General features: G+C 29.6%; 4 protein-coding genes across 4 annotated transcripts; all 4 read left to right on the forward strand.

Moving 5' to 3' along the window:
- The first annotated feature begins 6,187 nt into the window (after positions 1-6,187).
- Positions 6,188-7,722, forward strand: LOC131169458 (acylsugar acyltransferase 3-like). The gene has a single exon (XM_058128689.1). The coding sequence runs from the start codon at positions 6,226-6,228 to the stop codon at positions 7,540-7,542; it is 1,317 nt and encodes a 438-aa protein (XP_057984672.1). The 5' UTR covers positions 6,188-6,225; the 3' UTR covers positions 7,543-7,722.
- Positions 7,723-12,754: 5,032 nt separating this feature from the next.
- On the forward strand, positions 12,755-14,340 carry LOC110660136 (acylsugar acyltransferase 3-like). Its single transcript, XM_021818323.2, has one exon. The coding sequence runs from the start codon at positions 12,788-12,790 to the stop codon at positions 14,102-14,104; it is 1,317 nt and encodes a 438-aa protein (XP_021674015.2). The 5' UTR covers positions 12,755-12,787; the 3' UTR covers positions 14,105-14,340.
- A 2,204-nt stretch (positions 14,341-16,544) lies between these two features.
- LOC110660146 (acylsugar acyltransferase 3-like) lies at positions 16,545-17,909 on the forward strand. The gene has a single exon (XM_058128776.1). The coding sequence runs from the start codon at positions 16,545-16,547 to the stop codon at positions 17,907-17,909; it is 1,365 nt and encodes a 454-aa protein (XP_057984759.1).
- A 1,507-nt stretch (positions 17,910-19,416) lies between these two features.
- On the forward strand, positions 19,417-20,926 carry LOC110660135 (acylsugar acyltransferase 3-like). Its single transcript, XM_021818322.2, has one exon. It carries the CDS (start codon positions 19,533-19,535, stop codon positions 20,865-20,867), a length of 1,335 nt encoding a protein of 444 aa, XP_021674014.2. The 5' UTR covers positions 19,417-19,532; the 3' UTR covers positions 20,868-20,926.
- The last annotated feature ends 1,169 nt before the right edge of the window (positions 20,927-22,095 follow it).

The following is a 22,095-nucleotide window of genomic DNA, read 5'->3' on the forward strand; positions in this document are numbered from 1 at the left end:
TAAATATCAAGAGTTTAAAATTATTTTTTTTTAAAATATAATTTTAAATATTTTTAAAAAAAGTGATTAAAAAAATTTATTTTATTATTTTAATATTTTTATAATTAAAATTAATTAAAATTAAATTTTAATTAATTTTTAATATTTTTTAATTAATATATTTAAAAATTAATTTTAATTATTAATTATATTAATAATTATTAATTATTTTATTAATAATTAAATATTAATTATAATTATTTAAAATAAAAATATTTAAAAAAACTATTAAATTATTAAAAATAATAATATCATTTTATTAATTTTAATTAAAATATTTTTTTAATTTTTAAAAATTAGAAGGTAACTTTTTAAAAATTATTTTCTCAAGCTTTAAATATCATTATAAATATTACACTCTTAAATAATATAAACAAGAGATGTAATATTTAAATTTAGATTAAAACATTAATCATTAGACATCATCTTAAAATTTATAACAGAATAGAGCTCAAATTTCATTACATTTATTAAAAAAAAATTATATAATCAAAATATTAAAGTTTTTTTTTTGTCGAAAATAAGAACACACGCATCTAGATTAGTGATAAAATTAGACCATTGTTAAAATTATAGTAATTTTAATAGAATTTTTAATCCTATATAACTCATGCACACACACTCTCACCACACGATATGAGATCCTAAAGGATCAGTCTCTGAGCATGCTCAACTCACTCGCGAACCTCAACCAGAGCTACACTATAGACTCTTACCTCTCTCTTGTTTTCATTCAAACTGGCTTTTTTTTTGTTGTCAAATATAAGAACACACACATCCGGATTAGTAACAAAACCGAACCGTCATTAAAACCATGACAATTTCAATAGTCTTTAATATTATATAATTCACAGACGCACACTCTCATTACACAATATGGGATCCCAGGATCAAGTTTGTAACACCCATAATTTTTAAATTTATTATTTTATAAAAAAATATTAATATTTTAAATCATTTAAATTTTAGGAAATTATTTGAAATTTTTTGGATTTTAGAAATCGGGTTTGATTTTCCAAAATTATGAAACTTTGATGCTTTTTAAAAATTAATTTAAAGACCACGTGGCAAAACTAAAAATATATTTGGACTCTACGAATTTTTTTGAGTTTTCTAGAACTTTTTTCAGAATTTTTGAGCCTCGTTTTCGGTCCCAAGACAGAGTAAAAAATTTAAAATTTTGTATTTTGAATCGAACCAGCTGAATCAAATCGGATCGGATCGGACCGGCCTCTTTCTTCCTTTTCTTTCTTCCCCACGCGTGTCCCGTCTCTCTTCCTTTCTCTCCCGTTTTCTCTCTCCTCCTTCCTCCCCACGCCGCACAGCTGCCACCCAGCCCTCCCCATATCGCCAGCGCACCTCTCCAGCCTTTCCCCACCACCATTTGGCCTTCCAGGCGGTCGAAAAACGACGCACGAAGAGGCGCGACGGGCAGCATGCCGTTTCGACTTTCCGACCAAAATCCGATCGATCCGGCCATCGATTGGGCCGGGTCTTGTGTCAAACACCATGTACTCCTCAAAAGCTTTCTATAGACACCAAGAACATCAAAATCCATCGAGCAGTTTACCCAATTTTTGTCCGGAAAGTTTTAACTAATTTCGACTTTTGGGTTAGATTTCTCGCAAACCGTGAACCTCACGAGAAAACCGAGAGTACCTGAGCACTCCACTCGTCGAGAGCTTCGTGGCAATATAAATTTCAAAATTTTTCAACATCATTTTTCAATGGGTCTTACAAAACTTCGTAGTGTTTTTCAGAGTATTAAATGAGCTTAGAAAATTCTGTAAAAATTATATACTAACCCCTGTGTTGTGGGCTTCGTGTAGGTTTCTTCAATTCGAGAAAATTCGACAGTTGCCCCGATTTGTGAATTTCTGGCCAGACAGACAGGCTATCGAAAAAGTCTTGGAATTTGATCGAGATTTTGGCTATCCCACCATTGTCAGACGTCCCGAGTATATCCCCGGAGTCGAAATCGGCATAGGTAAACCCGAACCTTACTTTTTTTGTAATTTTTTAGTGCTTGAATGGGATTAAAAATTCATAAAATATTCATGGTAGCTCAGAGAATTATGATTCCTTTTGCATTAGCTTAGTAATGTTGCTAAGGACCGCGGGGCAAAGTTTTAGAATTTTTAGAGCTCATTTGAATAGTTTTTGCAAAAGGGTCAATTATAAGGACTAAACTGTAATTTTACATATTATGATTGATGACTGTTTGGATGGGCCCAGGAGGGGCTGTGTGATATGATTGAGTTGTGGGTGTATGGTTTGTGGATATAGAAGTGCGTTTTAAGCCCTTTTGCAGGTTGGATAGGTCCTAGGTATAGGGGAGACTCTGCCGGATTTTCAGCACGACTTTGAACATCTTTGATCTTTTCTTAATTTGTATTGAGTTAAATATACTAAATAATTATAATAAAATTGTCAGGTGAGCCGGGACAGCCTTCCTCCTCCGTTCAGCCGCCAAAGTGACTGCGGTTAAGTTTGTGAGTAAAATATTAATTTTAATTGTAATTTCGATATTATTATGTGTTCAAGCATGTCTATGCATGTCTATGCATCACTTATAAATATGTATCTATATAGTTAAACTCTAGGAACGTTTTATGGTGCATTCACAACTGTTAAAGTGCCATGGATGTTATTGTGGTAATTTGGAGCAGTGTGCGTGAGTTGGCATGGGTGTGGTATGGTGTTGGCTATGGACAGGACAGGTAGACACGGCTTGAGATCTTCGCTGGGATCCGGCCCTTCGGGGTAGACACGACTTGAGTTCTTCGCTGGGACCCCGATTTGGTTTATTAAGTGAAAGTCTGGCTTGAGTTCTTCGCTGGCACAAGTTGGATTAAGAGGGCTGTATAGGGGATCAGCTTCCATATATGTATTGTTTAACCTTATCAGGTGTGTGAGTGCTCCAGATTACATTTTTGCTGTTATGATGTGAAAATATTGATGATATTGCATTTCACTCTACAGGGTGCATTAGCTTTAGATAGCTATAAAGATTATAGTTAAAATTAATATTTTACTCTCTGAGTCGAACGCTCACTCCTGTTCATTATTTTTTCAGGCTACAGGAGGATTATTGTTATGATTAACCTGCTTTTCTTCTTCGTAAGTAATTTATTTATGTTTGTGCAATTCTGGTAACTCATAGAATTTCTGCATGTGTTAGAAATATTTATTTGATTTGGGTCTGTAATATAATTTGCCATATTGGACCTGTAAACTTATTATGTGCACGTATGTTGGACTGGATGAGGGAGCTGAGCTCTCATTTGACTTTATGTTATTATGAGTATGTGGATGGTGAGCTGAGCTCTCCAATTGATTATATATTGTGTTTACAGGTCGGGTGAGTCAAAAACTCTCCGTTAAAATATCCATTTTATGGCCGGACTCTGTCCGATTGAATTCTTGAAATTGGGCCCAAATGAGCCTTACAGTTGGGTTGAGGAATAGTTAGCCTTACTACGGGTCTCGGGGGCTTTAGGCTGACCCAGGTCCTAGTGCCGGTTCGACCTATTGGTTGGGTCGTGACAAAGTTTGTTAGTCGGCTTCATGAGATCGATAATATTTTGGCTATTGGAAATGTTAACCAATCATGCAAATCACTAAGTTTTTAGTGATGGGTGCATCTTCTTGAGTAAATTAATAGAGAAAAAAAAATTGTAATTAAATTTTTTAGTAAAATTATAAAAAAATTTTATATTACTTAAATTAAATATCAAGTGATTTTATATTATAAATTAAAATTTAAATATATTATTATTAAATATTCATAATTTAGTGTATTTATTAATAAAATTTAAAAATAATGTTAAAATTATAAATATGATTCCTACAGTTGATTTCAATTAATTTAAAATTAAATTTAATTATTATTGTTTGTATAGTACAGGCTTGAAGCCTAATCTGTTTACCTTCAAGTATCTTGACCGTATGTAGTAGGATGCCTGCCTTAACAGGGGAATCCTTTATTAGCATTTTATTGAATGAATAACTGAAAAAGTCTTGTACTACCTTTTTATTTAAAATAATTAAAATATTTTATTTATATATCACTATTTTTTAGTTTGTTACATACAATTAACATCACTGGATTAAAATAATTTCTAATATATCCCAATATATTATATTCACAATCATTTAATTATGAAATTAATTTTAAATTTAACAAATAATAAAGATTAAGTGAAGTCAATGTTTAATTAACTCCAACATACATGTGCAGTGTAGGAACTGGTGCAGTGTAGGAACTGGTGCAATTCTCAGTTTACAAAGCAGACTTGCCTATTTATATAATATATAAAAGTGGGAAGGGATATTATTAAAAATATTTTTAGCGACAGTTCATCGCTAATATGACCGTTTAGTGATAATTAGTGTGTCACTAATACATATTAACACACTATTAATAGCTTTAATGATGAAATATTCATCGCCAATATATTTAGCGATAAAAGATTCGTTACAAACAAATTATATGTCACTAATTCTTTTAACAACAAGAGCTTCATTTTTACTATTTTGTCCCTAATAACTTTAACAATTACATTTTCATCATTATATCCTTAGAGAATTTTAATTTTCAATATTACTATAATTAATATAAAATAAAATTTAATACTATTTTAACAATAATTATACTTATTATTATAATAAAATTAATAAAAAAAAACTTTAAAACAGAACCTCGCCTTTACTAATTTGTTTTTTATATTTATATTTATTTTATAAGTGTATATGTAATTGCTTATTATTATTATCTTTATTTATTTTTATTCTATTTCTAAATAGAGTAAAAAAAAATAATAACAGAATAAACGAAAATGTCCTTAACATAAAGATAAAATAATTATTAAAGTATTAAATATTTAATAAAATAAAAAATTTCAATTATTTCATGAAATAATGCTATGTAATGTAAAGACTTAATGTTAAAAAAAATATTTCAAGTTTTTGCAATTATAGCTTTTTCCGACAAATTTAATTTTCTTTTTTATAGCTTTTTTTTAATTCATAGTTAAAATTTATTTGAATCAGCTAATCTAATGTAATTTTTACTGTTGGTTTATTTTTCAGTCAATTGATATATCATAATTTTTTACCATCATTTTATTTTATTTTTCACCACTTATTAAAAAATAAATATTTAAAATTAGGCTAAAATTTTCAAAAATTAAAGAATTAGTTGCAATAGCAAAAAGTTAAAAAAAAGTTATTTTCTTTATTATTAGGACTAATTTAAATTTTTCAAAAAAATATGAAAAATAAAAAAAATATAATATTGATTTATATAGTTTATAACTCTGGCTCTTAATTTTCTTAGTATTAATTAATTATAATTATTGTTATAAATTTTTTATTATAAGGAATTAAGTATATGATTTTTTTATTTATAGTAAATAGTGAAAAATATGGTTTTGATTTATAGAGTTTATAACTCATGATGTTTAGTTTTTTTTAATATTAATTAAGTTATAATTATTTTTATCAATTTTTTATTATAATAAATTAATACTTCCATAGTAATAAAGAAGCAATTTTGGATCAGCCATGAACAACGTCGTGATATCCATTTGTTCATCCTCACTATCATCACATGAATCATCCGAAGAGTTTTCTTCTGGTTCACCAAGAGAGTCTCTTGCAAAATTCAGTAAGTTTTCAGAAGAGACTATCCAGATAATAGCCCGTGGATTGGCATCCATAAAGAAACCAAACAGAAGAAGCCTCTTCCGATGATAGGAACATATCTTACCACCTTACATTCTGTGAGCGTGGCATTGACGTTCTTCCCTAACTACAATCTCTCGCTAAGAGATCTGCATCTTAGTATTTAATATTGTGTTAATCTATTTTAGTTTTATAATATTTATCTGGATAAAAACTATATAAATAATTTATTAATCAAACAAAAATTATAAGTGTGTTGTTTTGAATTATATTATTATTTTAGTCAGGTATCTTCTGCTTTGTCAATGCAAGGATTCCTTCCTATTATCCCCTGTTTTTTTTCTACTGTACAGATAGATCTGGTTTACTAGTTTCTTTTACAAGATAGCTAATATGTCTATCTCAATGTATATATATATATAAACCCACAACTTGCCAAATGGCTAATATTGATATGTATATATATCAGAGTCAGTACATGGTCAAGGGAGTAGCAGCAAGATGGCCACAAATATGCAACCACAAATAGTATCAAGGGAGAAGATTAAACCATCCTCTCCAACACCAAATCACAAAAGAATTCACACCCTCTCTTTCTTTGATCAGATCTTCCCTCGCATCTATGTCCCTCTTGTTTTCTTCTACCCTGAAAATGATCATACCATTGCCATTAATGATCATAACCCAAAAACAGACAATGTCCATAAATCCACAGTGCTCAAGAGTTCTCTATCTGCAGCCCTAGCCCTGCATTACCCACTAGCTGGAAGGATCAGGGACGATTTCACCATCGACTGCAGAGATGATGGAGTTATATTTCTTGAAGCCAAAGCCAAATGTGAGTTATCTGACATTCTCAACCATCCTAGGGAAGAAATCTTGAAACTCTTGTTTCCTGATGGCCTATGGTATAAAGATTCAATCTTGAGTAGTCCTCTGGTCGTTCAGATCACATATTTTGAGTGTGGAGGAATATCAATTGCCGTGTGCATGTGTCACAAGATCCTGGATATGTCAAGTATGTGTTCTTTCATGAACGACTGGGCTTCCCTGGCTCGAAACTCAGGCCAAGAAATACGTCCTGAGTTCAATATAGGGTCTTCGTATCCAGCTGTCAACCTACCAATCATGAAGCCTCCCAAGAAGGTGAATTGTGCTTCCAGGAGACTTGTTTTTGATGCTTCAGATATAGCCAAACTCAAGGCTATTGTGGCAAATGAAGTTAAAAATCCCACACGGGTCGAAGTGGTCACTGCACTACTATACAAATGCGCCATTTCTGCATCCAGGGCAAGTTCAGGGTCCCTGAAGCCTACGGTTTCTCATCATGCTATGAATCTGCGTGCCAGGGTGTTTCCACCATTGTCAGAAAGATGTTCAGGAAATCTAATTGGGCTTTTCCCAGTGTCCACAATGGAAGACGACAGGGAGATGGAGTTTGTTTGGTTGGTGAAAAGGCTTAGACAAGGAAAAACTCAGTTCTCGAACACCTGCAGCTCTGAAACATTAAGTGGGAAAGAATTGTGTTTATTCATTTTGGAAAGCATTAAAGGGCTAAGAGGAAGTTGTTCTTGTAATGATGAAGATCAGGAAGTGTATCTATTCACTAGCTGGTGCAGGTTTCCCTTGTATGAAGCAGATTTCGGATGGGGAAAACCAGAATGGGTGACTACACTTTGTTTGGAGGCGAAGAATTTTATAACTGTGATGGACACGAGAGAAGGAGATGGGATTGACGCATTTGTGACATTGGAAGAAGAAGCCATGGCCATGTTTGAGCGTGATAAAGAGCTTCTTGATTTTGCCAGTATATATTAATTCAGTGCCCAGTTGAAGAATTCATCACCTCCTCTCTCTCTCAAGCTCCAGATGATCTGGTCATGTGAGAAATAATCTGTTCTGGTATGTAACAGAAATGTGAGTTAATTTAAGGAGCAAGGCTTTGCATGGTGAGCAGCAGTGTACTAGGCTAGTTTAATTTCCCATATTTCATTCTTGTCAAATAATTGTCTTATTATTTGTAATAAAAAAAGTTAATTTTAAATTAACATAATTATTCGTAGGAGTGTCACATAATTTTCTTTAAATTAACATTTTTATTAAATGAAATAACGATTTTATTAACAAAATTAAATTATTATATTTTTTTATTTTATCAAATTTCAGATATTATCCTTTAATTTATTTTAAATTTATTTAATTGATCTTAATCCAGTCAAATAAATTGAATTAGTCAAATTCATTAATTAATCAGCCAACTCATCAACCCAATTTTAAAATCATTAGTATTTGAAATAATTGATCATTTTAACATTGGAAGTGGAAATTTAATTGGAATATGTTATAGAACCCTTTCCAATGCAGCTGGCTGAAACAATTAATCCTGCACACTTTAATGATATTAATTAAAGTCAAAACATGCATGTGATGTAAATAGATTTTTATTGTAGTTTAGTTGCAATTTGCAAGCTAATTAAACCTCTGAGGCCCTATTCCATAACTGACTTTTAAAATAATGTTTAGTGAATCAAAAAATTATCTTTTTTATTTATATTATTATATTAATATTTCAGTTCAGTTTCGATATTTGCCTAGGAACAGAAATCGAATCAAAATTTTGAAATTTGGTATGATTCTGATTTGGTTCTTCATTGTTTCGATTTCAATTCGGTACAATTCTCGTTCTTCAGTTCCTGTTAGGTTCTATACGATTTCAGTTCAGTTCTCGATTTTTAAAATAATTTTATGTAATTATTTCCTTAAAAAGTTATACTTGAATTAACATTTAAGTTTTGAATTGAGTTATTAATACATAATATATCATATAATATATCTTTTAGCTATACTTAAATTATATAATATTTAATTATAAGGTGCATATATAACTTAGGATTAAATATACTATAAATATAATAGTATATCATATAATATATATTTTAACTATTTATTAATCATATAATATTTAACTATAAGATACAAATATAATTAAGAATTAATATATATATATATAAATAAATAAAAGATAATAGTATCTTTATAATTAAGAATGATAAGGTAATTTAATGTATTTATAACTAAAATTATTAAGAAAATATAAAAAATAAACTGTAGTATTAAGTTATATTTAGTTCATAATTATATATACATACATAAATATATATAATTATATTGAAAGTATATAATACATCTAAAAAAAATATAGAAAATCATATATATAAATTCGGTTATCGATTCGGTAGGTTCGATATGATTCCAGTTCGATTTCGATATGGTTTCGGTTCGGTTCTTAGTGAAGAATCAGAACAGAACCGAAATATTAAAATAATTCAATTTGATATGGTTCCTGTCGGCTCGATACGATTCTTCGATTTGGTTCAGTTCCTCCAAGAACCATGCACAGTACTAATTAAAACTAAGTTTTAATATTAAATAATTTTTGTTTATCATCTTCTTTCACTTTTTTATTTTTAAAATTTTATTTTAATTAAAAATAATAAATAATTTTTAACATTTAAAAAATAGAAAGAAATAATATTTTATTAAGTGATGACTTATTTGGCAGAGTTTACTTGGCTCAAATTTTAATTTTGAATATTTTTTTATTTTTTTATTTTTTTTATTACACTACTAAATTAGACATAAAAAATAATGCATATATAGATTTTATTCTATTTCCCTAAATCTAGCAATACTACGTAATTAAATTTTTATAATATTAAGAATTTATATCATGTTTATTTTAAATACATTATAAATATATTATATCATTTTTCTTGAAATATATATAATATATTGTTCATAAATTTATGAATTACTTTTACCAAAAAATATGCAACACAATAAAAATAAAATTATTTCTATATTTTTTTCCACTTATTATACTTTTAATATATATTTATTATCTATAACTAAAAAATTTCATTTTATATTACTTTCATCCATTTTTTACCCTCTAAAAATTTATCAATACATATTAAAATTAATAATAATATTTTTTTTTCAAATTTCAAATATTTTATTTCCTTTTTTATACATAATATCATATTTTATAACTAATAATTTTCTCTAATTTAAATTTTATAATAAAATATTTAATTCTTACTAATAATATTTTCTTGACCATATTATTTTAATTATAATATAATATTTTATTTCATTATTAAATTTTAAAAATATTTTATTATTATAAATATTTTTTTAATATTAAATTTATTACTAAATATAATTATAAAAAAAATATACCTTCAATCTTTAATAGGAAGAGAATACTAATGCAATGTTTGGATAAATTATAGGAGGGGAAGGAAAATAAAGGGAGGAAATTTTTTTTTTTATTTTCCATCCTTTATTTTCCCTTTTTGTTTTTTGTGTTTGGGAAAGGGAGAAAATAAATTTATTTTCTCTTGTAAAAGAGTGAAAGTAAAATAATTAAAATTACTATTTTATCCTTATCTTATAAATTATTTTTTTATGTGAATAAAGATTTCAATTTAATAAACACTATATTAAATATATAATTATGAAAAAGGGTTCATAAAATATTATTTCATTATTTTATCATTAATATTAAAAATATTAAAAAAATATGCAAATAACTAAAAAACATAAATGAATATAAAAGTAAAAGGATTATTATATAATTTTTTTTTTCATTTCAATCCTTATAATTTTTTTTATTATTTTATCCTACTTAGTCGCCACCATACTAAAATTTACCCATCTCTCTCTCAGCTTAATACTTTTAAAAAAATTAATTTTTTTAATAATAAATTCAACAACAACACTAAATAGGCCAAAGCTTCGGTGAATAGCAGCGTACTAGCTGGTATCCTACATTTTCAGCGTCGTTAAATAATTGTCTTTGCAATACAAAATGGTTAAGTTTAATGGACTCGCTAAAATATTCACTGTCAACCCGTGAGTAATATTAATCGTCAAAATAATTATTAATTATATTAATAATTATTAATTATTTTATTAATAATTAATATATTAATTATAATTATTTAAAATAAAAATATTTTAAAAAATAACTATTAAATTATTAAAAATAATAATATCACCTTATTAATTTTAATTAAAATATTTTTTTAATTTTTAAAAATTAGAAGGTAACTTTTTAAAAATTATTTTTTTGATATTTAAATATCATTATAAATATTATACTACTAAATAATATAAATAAGAGATGTAATATTTAGATTAAGGTTAAAATATTATTCATTAAACATCATCTTAAAATTTATTACAGAATATAGCTTAAATTTCATAACATTTATTAAAAAAATTATATAATCAAAATGTTAAAGTTTTTTTTTTGTCGAAAATAAGAACACACGCATTTAGATTAGTGGTAAAATTAGACAGCTGTTAAAATTATAGTAATTTTAACAGAATTCTTAGTCCTATATAATCCACGTACACATACTCTCACCACACGATATGAGATCCCAGGGTCACCCCATAGACTCTCACCTCTCTTGTTTTCATTCAAATTGGCTTTTTTTTTTTTACTCAAAGAGGAGAACACACACCCAGATTAGTGAAAAACCATGATAATTTTAAAAAAAATTTTAATCTTGTATAATTCACACGCGCACACTCTCATTACATGATGTGAAATCCCAGGGACCAAGTTTGTTAGTCGGCTTCATGAGATCGATAAGATTTAGTCGGCTTCATGAGATCCATAAGATTTTGGCTATTGGAAATGTTAACCAATCATGCAAATCACTAAGTTTTTAGAGATGGGTGCATCTTCTTGAGTAAATTAATAGAGAAAAAAAAATTGTAATTAAATTTTTTAGTAAAATTATAAAAAAAATTTTATATTACTTAAATTAAATATCAAGTGATTTTATATTATAAATTAAAATTTAAATATATTATTATTAAATATTCATAATTTAGTGTATTTATTAATAAAATTTAAAAATAATGTTAAAATTATAAATATGATTCCTACAGTTGATTTCAATTAATTTAAAATTAAATTTAATTATTATTGTTTGTATAGTACAGGCTTGAAGCCTAATCTGTTTACCTTCAAGTATCTTGACCGTATGTAGTAGGATGCCTGCCCTAACAGGGGAATCCTTTATTAGCATTTTATTGAATGAATAACTGAAAAAGTCTTGAAATAATTAAAATATTTTATTTATATATCACTATTTTTTAGTTTGTTACATACAATTTACATCACTGGATTAAAATAATTTCTAATATATCCCAATATATTATATTCACAATCATATAATTATGAAATTAATTTTAAATTTAACAAATAAATAAAGATTAAGTGAAGTCAATGTTTAATTAACTCCAACATACATGTGCAGTGTAGGAACTGGTGCAGTGTAGGAACTGGTGCAATTCTCAGTTTACAAAGCAACTTGTCTATTTATATAATATATAAAAGTGGGAAGGGATATTATTAAAAATATTTTGAGCAACGTCCTGATATCCATTTGTTCATCCTCACTATCATCACATGAATCATCCGAAGAGTTTTCTTCTGGTTCACCAAGAGGGTCTCTTGCAAAACTTAGAAGTTTTCAGAAGAGACTATCCAGATAATAGCCCATGGATTGGCATCTATAAAGAAACTAAACAGAAGAAGCCTCTTCCGATGATAGGAACATATCTTACCACCTTACATTCTATGAGCGTGGCATTGACGTTCTTCCCTAACTACAATCTTTCGCTAAGAGATCCGCATCTTAGTATTTAATATTGTGTTAATCTATTTTAGTTTTATAATATTTATCTGGATAAAAACTATATAAATAATATATTAATCAAACAAAAATTATAAGTGTGTTGTTTTGAATTATATTATTATTTTAGTCAGGTATCTTCTGCTTTGTCAATGCAAGGATTCCTTCCTATTATCCCCTGTTTTTTTTCTACTGTACAGATAGATCTGGTTTACTAGTTTACTTTTACAAGATAGCTAATATGTCTATCTCAATGTATATATATATAAACCCACAACTTGCCAAATGGCTAATATTGATATGTATATATATCAGAGTCAGTACATGGTCAAGGGAGTAGCAGCAAGATGGCCACAAATATGCAACCACAAATAGTATCAAGGGAGAAGATTAAACCATCCTCTCCAACACCAAATCACAAAAGAATTCACACCCTCTCTTTCTTTGATCAGATCTTCCCTCGCATCTATGTCCCTCTTGTTTTCTTCTACCCTGAAAATGATCATACCATTGCCATTAATGATCATAACCCAAAAACAGACAATGTCCATAAATCCACAGTGCTCAAGAGTTCTCTATCTGCAGCCCTAGCCCTGCATTACCCACTAGCTGGAAGGATCAGGGACGATTTCACCATCGACTGCAGAGATGATGGAGTTATATTTCTTGAAGCCAAAGCCAAATGTGAGTTATCTGACATTCTCAACCATCCTAGGGAAGAAATCTTGAAACTCTTGTTTCCTGATGGCCTATGGTATAAAGATTCAATCTTGAGTAGTCCTCTGGTCGTTCAGATCACATATTTTGAGTGTGGAGGAATATCAATTGCCGTGTGCATGTGTCACAAGATCCTGGATATGTCAAGTATGTGTTCTTTCATGAACGACTGGGCTTCCCTGGCTCGAAACTCAGGCCAAGAAATACGTCCTGAGTTCAATATAGGGTCTTCGTATCCAGCTGTCAACCTACCAATCATGAAGCCTCCCAAGAAGGTGAATTGTGCTTCCAGGAGACTTGTTTTTGATGCTTCAGATATAGCCAAACTCAAGGCTATTGTGGCAAATGAAGTTAAAAATCCCACACGGGTCGAAGTGGTCACTGCACTACTATACAAATGCGCCATTTCTGCATCCAGGGCAAGTTCAGGGTCCCTGAAGCCTACGGTTTCTCATCATGCTATGAATCTGCGTGCCAGGGTGTTTCCACCATTGTCAGAAAGATGTTCAGGAAATCTAATTGGGCTTTTCCCAGTGTCCACAATGGAAGACGACAGGGAGATGGAGTTTGTTTGGTTGGTGAAAAGGCTTAGACAAGGAAAAACTCAGTTCTCGAACACCTGCAGCTCTGAAACATTAAGTGGGAAAGAATTGTGTTTATTCATTTTGGAAAGCATTAAAGGGCTAAGAGGAAGTTGTTCTTGTAATGATGAAGATCAGGAAGTGTATCTATTCACTAGCTGGTGCAGGTTTCCCTTGTATGAAGCAGATTTCGGATGGGGAAAACCAGAGTGGGTGACTACACTTTGTTTGGAGGCGAAGAATTTTATAACTGTGATGGACACGAGAGAAGGAGATGGGATTGACGCATTTGTGACATTGGAAGAAGAAGCCATGGCCGTGTTTGAGCGTGATAAAGAGCTTCTTGATTTTGCCAGTATATATTAATTCAGTGCCCAGTTGAAGAATTCATCACCTCCTCTCTCTCTCAAGCTCCAGATGATCTGGTCATGTGAGAAATAATCTGTTCTGGTATGTAACAGAAGTGTGAGTTAATTTAAGGAGCAAGGCTTTGCATGGTGAGCAGCAGTGTACTAGGCTAGTTTAATTTCCCATATTTCATTCTTGTCAAATAATTGTCTTATTATTTGTAATAAAAAAAAGTTAATTTTAAATTAACATAATTATTCGTAGGAGTGTCACATAATTTTCTTTAAATTAACATTTTTATTAAATGACATAACGATTTTCTTAACAAAATTAAATTATTATATTTTTTAAATAATGAAGATTAATTTATATTTTATCAAATTTCAGATATTATCCTTTAATTTATTTTAAATTTATTTAATTGATCTTAATCCAGTCAAATAAATTGAATTAGTCAAATTCATTAATTAATCAGCCAACTCATCAACCCAATTTTAAAATCATTAGTATTTGAAATCATTGATCATTTTAACATTCGAAGTGGAAATTTAATTGGAATATGTTATAGAACCCTTTCCAATGCAGCTGGCTGAAACAATTAATCCTGCACAATTTAATGATATTAATTAAAGTCAAAACATGCATGTGATGTAAATAGATTTTTATTGTAGTTTAGTTGCAATTTGCAAGCAAATTAAACCTCTGAGGCCCTATTCCATAACCACTTTTAAAATAATGTTTAGTCAATTAAAAAATTATCTTTTTTATTTATATTATTATATTAATATTTAATAATTAAAAAAATAATTTATAAAAAATTATCTCTCTTATTAAAAAGACAATACCATTATTTTTAAATTTAATCACTAATTTAATAGTTATTTTTACTGAATATTTTTACTTTACATCACTATATAAACAATCGATTAATAACAGATAATATCTAACTGCTAACTGTCAATAAAATAATTAATAATTATTAAAATAATTAATATTAATAAATTTTATCTAAATGATATTTTAATATATTTTAAATTTATTAGAATTAGTGGCAGGGGTGTTAAAATTGAGGTTAGGAGGTGGGATGGGAACAAAGGGCGAGGGAGAGCATTTTATATTTATGGGCCAACTTATTAATTTTGGTAAAATAAAGGGAGCTCATAGTAATTTACCAATCGAATATTTGGTATATTATTGATTTGCAAAGGCAAGCTCCAACTGGTCAACCAATATGTCCACATCCTGGTGACATATTTTGTTTCCAAAAATTAATCTCTCTCCAATTCAATTTTCTTTGAATCCACATGCATGCAAATGGTTAAGGCTTCAAAAGGGTTGCAAATTATACATTAGTGCCTTGGATTTTAAATTCTCTAAATTATTAAATATTGATTGAATTATTAAAGTTATTAAGATTAGAGAAAATATTAATATGAAATTTTAATGAAATTAATTAATTAATTTTTTATTTTAAAAAATATATTATTTTAATTCTCTTATTTTTGTTTTGTAAATTATTTAGTTCATTCATCCACTCTTTTTCTGTTAGTAAAAAAAGATAGAACAAATATAAGATTGGGAAGATATAATGTTATGTTAATAAAGATTGAATAGTTGATGGATTTAAAATTAAAAAAAATTAAATAAATTCATGTATTAATGAATTTAAAATTAAGTTGTGGACCAAATAAGGGTAGAACTTTTTAATTTAAATCAAATACATCTATGGGTAAAAAAATTAAAAATATTATTTTTTCTAAATTTTTTAATAATAAAATATTAAAATTATATTTTTAATATTAAATAATTTTTGTTTATCATCTTCTTTAACTTCTTTTTTTTTTTAATTTTATTTTAATTAAAAATAATAAATATTTTTTGACATTTAAAATATAGAAAAAAATATTTTATTAAGTGATGACTTATTTGGTAGAGTTTACTTGGATCAAAATTTAATTTTGAATATACTTGGCATCGACTGAAAGTTTAAAGACTTATTTAATCATTTTTCATTTAAATTACAAGGATAAAATAATTATATTATTCACATTACAGGTATTGAATTGTTGAGCGGTAAAGAAAAATTTTGCTTTAAGATAATAAGCGGATTAAAAAGTTCATAAATTAAAAATAGAAAAATTAAATAGTATATTTTTCAAAAAATAAAGATTAAATAATTAGTTTTGATAAAATATAGAGATTAAATAGTAATTTTCTTTTTAAAATTATGATGTTTAGGTTGGAAGTTTTTGGAGAAGTCTAATTGAAAAATAATTAGAGGAAGAATCACCCAATAGGTAAACCATCGTTAGTACTGTCTGTTTGTTGAATGAAAATGATTCCTATCGAAGTGTTAAAGATTCCAATCTGAAGGTCTAAAACTAATGGAAAAGAAATCAAATGTGCTTATATATGCATATAAACCACTTCAACACCAAGCTCCAAAGCAGTACTGAAAATGATTCCAATAACAAAGCCTGAGATAGTGTCCACTGAGATCATTAAACCATCCTGCACAACTACTGCAGATCACCCAACAATTCACAGCCTTTCTTTCTTTGATCAGATCTGTTCTCGCATCTATGTGCCACTTATTTTCTTCTATCCCAAACAGAAACAGTCCACTTATCATTTGTCAAGTGATGACAATGCCCAGAAATCCACTTTGCTCAAGAAATCCTTATCTGCAGCTTTATCTGGATATTACCCACTAGCTGGAAGGATCAGAGATGATGTCACAATAGATTGTAATGATCTGGGGGTCGAATTTCTGGAAACAAAAATCAAATGCGATTTGTCTGAAATCCTCAAAAATCCTGATGATGAAACAATTAAGCTAATGTTCCCAGATGATCTGCAGTATAAAGATCCAATCTTGAGTAGTCTCATAATTGTTCATGTCACTTTCTTTGATTGTAGGGGAATAGCGGTAGCCATTTGCATATCTCACAAGATCTTGGATATGTCAGCTGCGTGTTACTTCATCGATGAATGGGCTGATATAGCCCGAAACCCAGGTGAAAAGAAGTGTCCTGAGTTCAAGATAGCATCTTTTTACCCACCAATTGATCTGCCTGTCATGGAAATTTATAAGCCTGAGAAAGTGAAATGTATTTCAAGGAGGCTTGTTTTTAAGGCCTCAAAGATAGCCAAACTCAGGGCTATTGTAGCTAAGGAAGTTCCAAATCCCACACGAGTTGAAGTAGTGACGGCACTTGTATACAAATGTGCAATCTCTGCGGCTAGAGCAAGTTCAGGCTCCTTAAAGAGCACTGCTATGCACAAAGCAGCGAATCTACGTGCTCGGGTAATTCCACCATTTCCAGAAAGTTCTTCAGGAAATCTATGCGGGACATTTCCTGTGTCAACTGAGGAGGATAGTGAGATAGGATTGGTTTGGTTAGCAAGAAAGATCAAGAAAGAAAAGACTGAATATTGCAATTCTTGCGGAAGAGAAATGAGTGCAGAAGAATTTTGCTCATTTATATTGGAGGCTTCGACAGGGTTAAGATCCTGCCATGGAATCGATCAAGATGTGTACTTGTGTAGCAGCTTGTGCAGGTTTCCTGTCTACAAAGTAGATTTTGGATGGGGAAAGCCAGCGTGGGTGACTACAGCTAGTTGTGGGGTGAAGAATGTTATTACTTTGATGGATACAAGAGAAGGAGATGGTATTGAAGTTCTTGTGACTTTGGAAGAAAAAGGCATGGCTGCGCTTGAGCATGATGTGGAGCTTCTTGCATTTGCCGATATTAATCCAAGTGCCTTGCCGGAAATTTATAAATTGAATGTTTTAAAGCATAATCCATTTAGTAGACTATAGCATATAGGGTTGTAGATGTTTTATGGAATTTTAAACGAGATCAAAGAATCGTACCAAAACTTTTAAAAAATTATTACTATAAGAATTAAACTATAATAGAACTTATATTTAATATGTTGATTTAATTCTAATTTTTTTATAAAAACTGAAGCAGAACTATACCAAATCAAAACCTAATTAAAGAATCAATTTTATGTATATTTTTTTTGTAATTTTTTTAATATATTTTATAATTTGAATAAAACTATTTATATTTATATGTAATTAAGATTGTAATATATATATATATAATTTATATTTAATTATAAGTATATATAATTTAATATTATCTTTAATTTTCTAATTTTTTAGAATAATTTTAATCTTAAATATATTAAATCATCTTATTATACTCTTAATTATATAACTAAATTATATGGCAATAATATATTTTTCAATTCTTAATTATAAATGTTTCTTTTAGTTAAACACTATATAATTAAGAAATATGTAAATGATAATATAATATTCTTATTAAGAATATATTTTTGATATTTATAATATTATTATTTTTTATTGTTGCTTTCAGATTAAAAATTTAAGACTGTATTTTTAATTTTAAAATAACAAAAAAATGCTGTAATGTTAAATGTAAAAATCAAGATTTGAAATGAAGAGAACAAAATTTGAGATCAAAATAGAATTGAAACCACATTGAAAATATTTAGATCTGAACTGTGATCAGAATTAAAATTTGATTTTAAGTATGATTCCTATAAATTAAAGAACCAAAAGTTTTGATTCTAATTTTTAATTAGAACTTTACCAAAACTGAAGTCGAAAACTCTAGTTGCATATTATTGAGCAAAAATTAACAAAGGCTAGCTACAAATGCTTCATATTTTTCTAATAATTTTATAACATTATCCGTTTAATTATACATAGAAAATTGAATAGTTAAGATCAACCAATCTGTCCATATCCTGGTGACGTATTTTATTTTCCATAAAATTAATTTCTCTCCAACTCACCTTTCTTTGACTCCGCAAGCAATAGTGGCTAAGGCTTCGAAAGCGTTGCAAATTAAACATTATTGCTTTAAAGTCTCTAAATTATTAAATATTGATTGAATTATGGAAGCTAGTAAGGTTGGAGAAAATATATATTTCTTATAGAGGGATATTAAAAAAAGTGAGCATTCGAATTTAATATTTGTTATGTAAGTAATATATCTTTAGCCATTTAATTAAGTTAGACCAGATAAATTAAAGAAAAGATTATCAGTGATATAAAGTTATTATAAGAGTCTAATTAAATAATAATAATAATAATAATAGAGGAAGAAGAATCACTCAATAGGTAACCCATGCCCATTCAATCTCAAAAAAAGAGTAATATTCCTTCTGATAGTGTTAATATTCCTTTGTGTTTACAATGTCTTTAGTACTTAATATTCCTTCTGATAGTGTTAATATTCCTTTGTGTTTACAATGTCTTTAGTACTGTCTGTTTGTTGAATGAAAATGATTCCTATAGAAGTGTCAAAGATTCCAATCTGAAGGTCAGAAACCAATGGAGGAGAAATCAAATGTGTTTATATAGATATAACCCACTTCAACACCAAGCTTCAAAGCATTACTGAAAATGATTCCAGTAATAAAGCCTGAGAGAGTGTCTACTGAGATCATTAAACCATCCTCCACAACACCTGCAGATCACCCAACAACTCACAGCCTTTCTTTCTTTGATCAGATCTGTTCTCGCATCTATGTCCCATTTATTTTCTTCTACCCCAAACAGAAACAGTACAATCATCATTTGCCAAGTGATGACAATGCCCAGAAATCCACTCTGCTCAAGAAGTCCTTATCTGCTGCTTTATCTGGATATTACCCACTAGCTGGCAGGATCAGAGACGATGTCACAATAGATTGTAACGATCTGGGGATCGAATTTGTGGAAGCGAAAATCACATGCGATTTGTCTGAAATCCTCAAAAATCCTGATGATGAAACAATTAAGCTAATGTTCTCTGATGATCTGCAGTATAAAGATCCAATCTTGAGTAGTCTCATGATTGTTCAGGTCACTTTCTTTGATTGTGGGGGAATAGCGGTAGCCATTTGCATATCTCACAAGATCTTGGATATTTCAGCCATGTGTTACTTCATCAATGAATGGGCTGATATAGCCCGAAAGCCAGGTGAAAAAAAGTGTCCTGAGTTCAAGATAGCATCGTTTTATCCCCCAATTGATCTACCTGTCATAGAGATATATGAGCCTGAGAAAGTGAAATGTATTTCAAGGAGGCTTGTTTTTAATGCCTCAAAGATAGCCAAACTCAGGGCTATTGTAGCCAAGGAAGTTCCAAATCCTACACGAGTTGAAGTAGTGACGGCACTTGTATACAAATGCGCAATCTCTGCTACTAGAGCAAGTTCAGGCTCTTTAAAGAGTACTGTCATGCATAAAGCAGCGAATCTGCGTGCTCGGGTATTTCCACCATTTCCAGAAAGCTCTTCAGGAAATCTAAGCGGGACATTTCCTGTGTCAACTGGGGAGGACAGTGAGATAGAATTGGTTTGGTTAGCAAGAAAGATCAAGAAAGAAAAGACTGAATACTGCAATTCTTGCGGAAGAGAAATGAGTGCAAAAGAACTTTGCTCATTTATATTGGAGGCTTCGACAGGGTTCAGATCCTGCCATGGAATGGATCAGGATGTGTACTTGTGTAGCAGCTTTTGCAGGTTTCCTTTCTACAAAGCAGATTTTGGATGGGGAAAGCCAGAGTGGGTAACCACAGCTAGTTGTGGGGTTAAGAATGTTATCACTTTGATGGATACAAGAGAAGGAGATGGGATTGAAGTTCTTTTAACTTTGGAAGAAAACGACATGGCTGTGTTTGAGCATGATGCGGAGCTTCTTGCATTTGCTGATATTAATCCAAGCGCCTTGCCAGAAACTAATGTTGAGAGTTGATGGGGACAAATATTAAATTTAATGAATAAAAATCTATCATGCCATGTAAAATAATTGGGCTAAATATTGGCATAAAGTGGAGTGTGATTCAATTTGTGTCTCCATTTTTTTTTTATAAATTAGATAATTTTATTTATAATAAAGTTCAGAAAAATTTAATCACCGATGTACCAATATAAATAAACCTTTTCAAAATCTAAATTCAATAAGTGTTTTATAATCAAAATTGTTGAATCTATTTAACAAAAATATATTCTTGCTCAATATATTGGGATGCGAGGCTTCATAATGTGTAGCATTAAGTTACAGTAGAAAAGTAGAACAGACTACAATAAAATAAAAGTTCATCGCAAATTCATATAGAGTCATTGAAAGAAATTCATCACAAAGCAAAACTTCATAGAATATTTGCAAATTTTCAGAAAAAGCAACAAAATAAAGATACAATATTCTTCAACAAAAGGGAAATCAATTACACATGTACAATAATTTTCAATAAAAAATACTAGTTAATACTTTTACACATACACCGTCAATTCTTGTGGCAATAGTTCTTCTACAAGCGAAATGAATGGTGGGATAAAAGGAAAAATAAATAAAAACTCATCGTCACCAGATTTTAAGCACAAGTATATATACTGGTGAAAATCTTTGGCCGAGGCTAGATGATCCACCACATTTTAAGCCATAAAATTGCAATTGCTTGACTTGGAAATGGCCAAAAATAAAAAAAGGAATGCGCAAAGTGTAGGTAAATCTGACATAGAAAGGAGGCGAAATGGAGGTCATGATTTGTGGCGTTGCAGCTTTCGGTGAAGATTGATGAAGAAGAGAAATATGGCAGCAGGTTTAGAGAGGAAAGGACCAACAGCAGCAGGTTCACAGAGGGAAGAAATCGACGGCAACATGTTTAGAGAGGAAAGGGATCGACAGTAGCTAGATTACAGAGGAAAGGGAGAGGGATCAACGGCAGGCGGCAGTTGGTTTAGAGGAGAGAGGAACGGGAGAGTACTAGAGGCTAGTTTTCACATTTTATTTATCTCGATCGGATTAGGTCTAACTGAAAAAATCGTTTTAAAATGATTAAGGGGGTGTTTGGTTTGTTGGATGCAGCTGATAGCTGATAGACACCCAAACAGTTAAATTGTGGTGTTTGGCAAATTTAAAAAAATAGAGCTGATAGCTGATGGATAACTGATATGATACCCATCAGTTCCAGTTTGTATCA

This window comes from Hevea brasiliensis, chromosome 10, assembly GCF_030052815.1.
Source record: "Hevea brasiliensis isolate MT/VB/25A 57/8 chromosome 10, ASM3005281v1, whole genome shotgun sequence".
Lineage (NCBI taxonomy): Eukaryota > Viridiplantae > Streptophyta > Magnoliopsida > Malpighiales > Euphorbiaceae > Hevea > Hevea brasiliensis.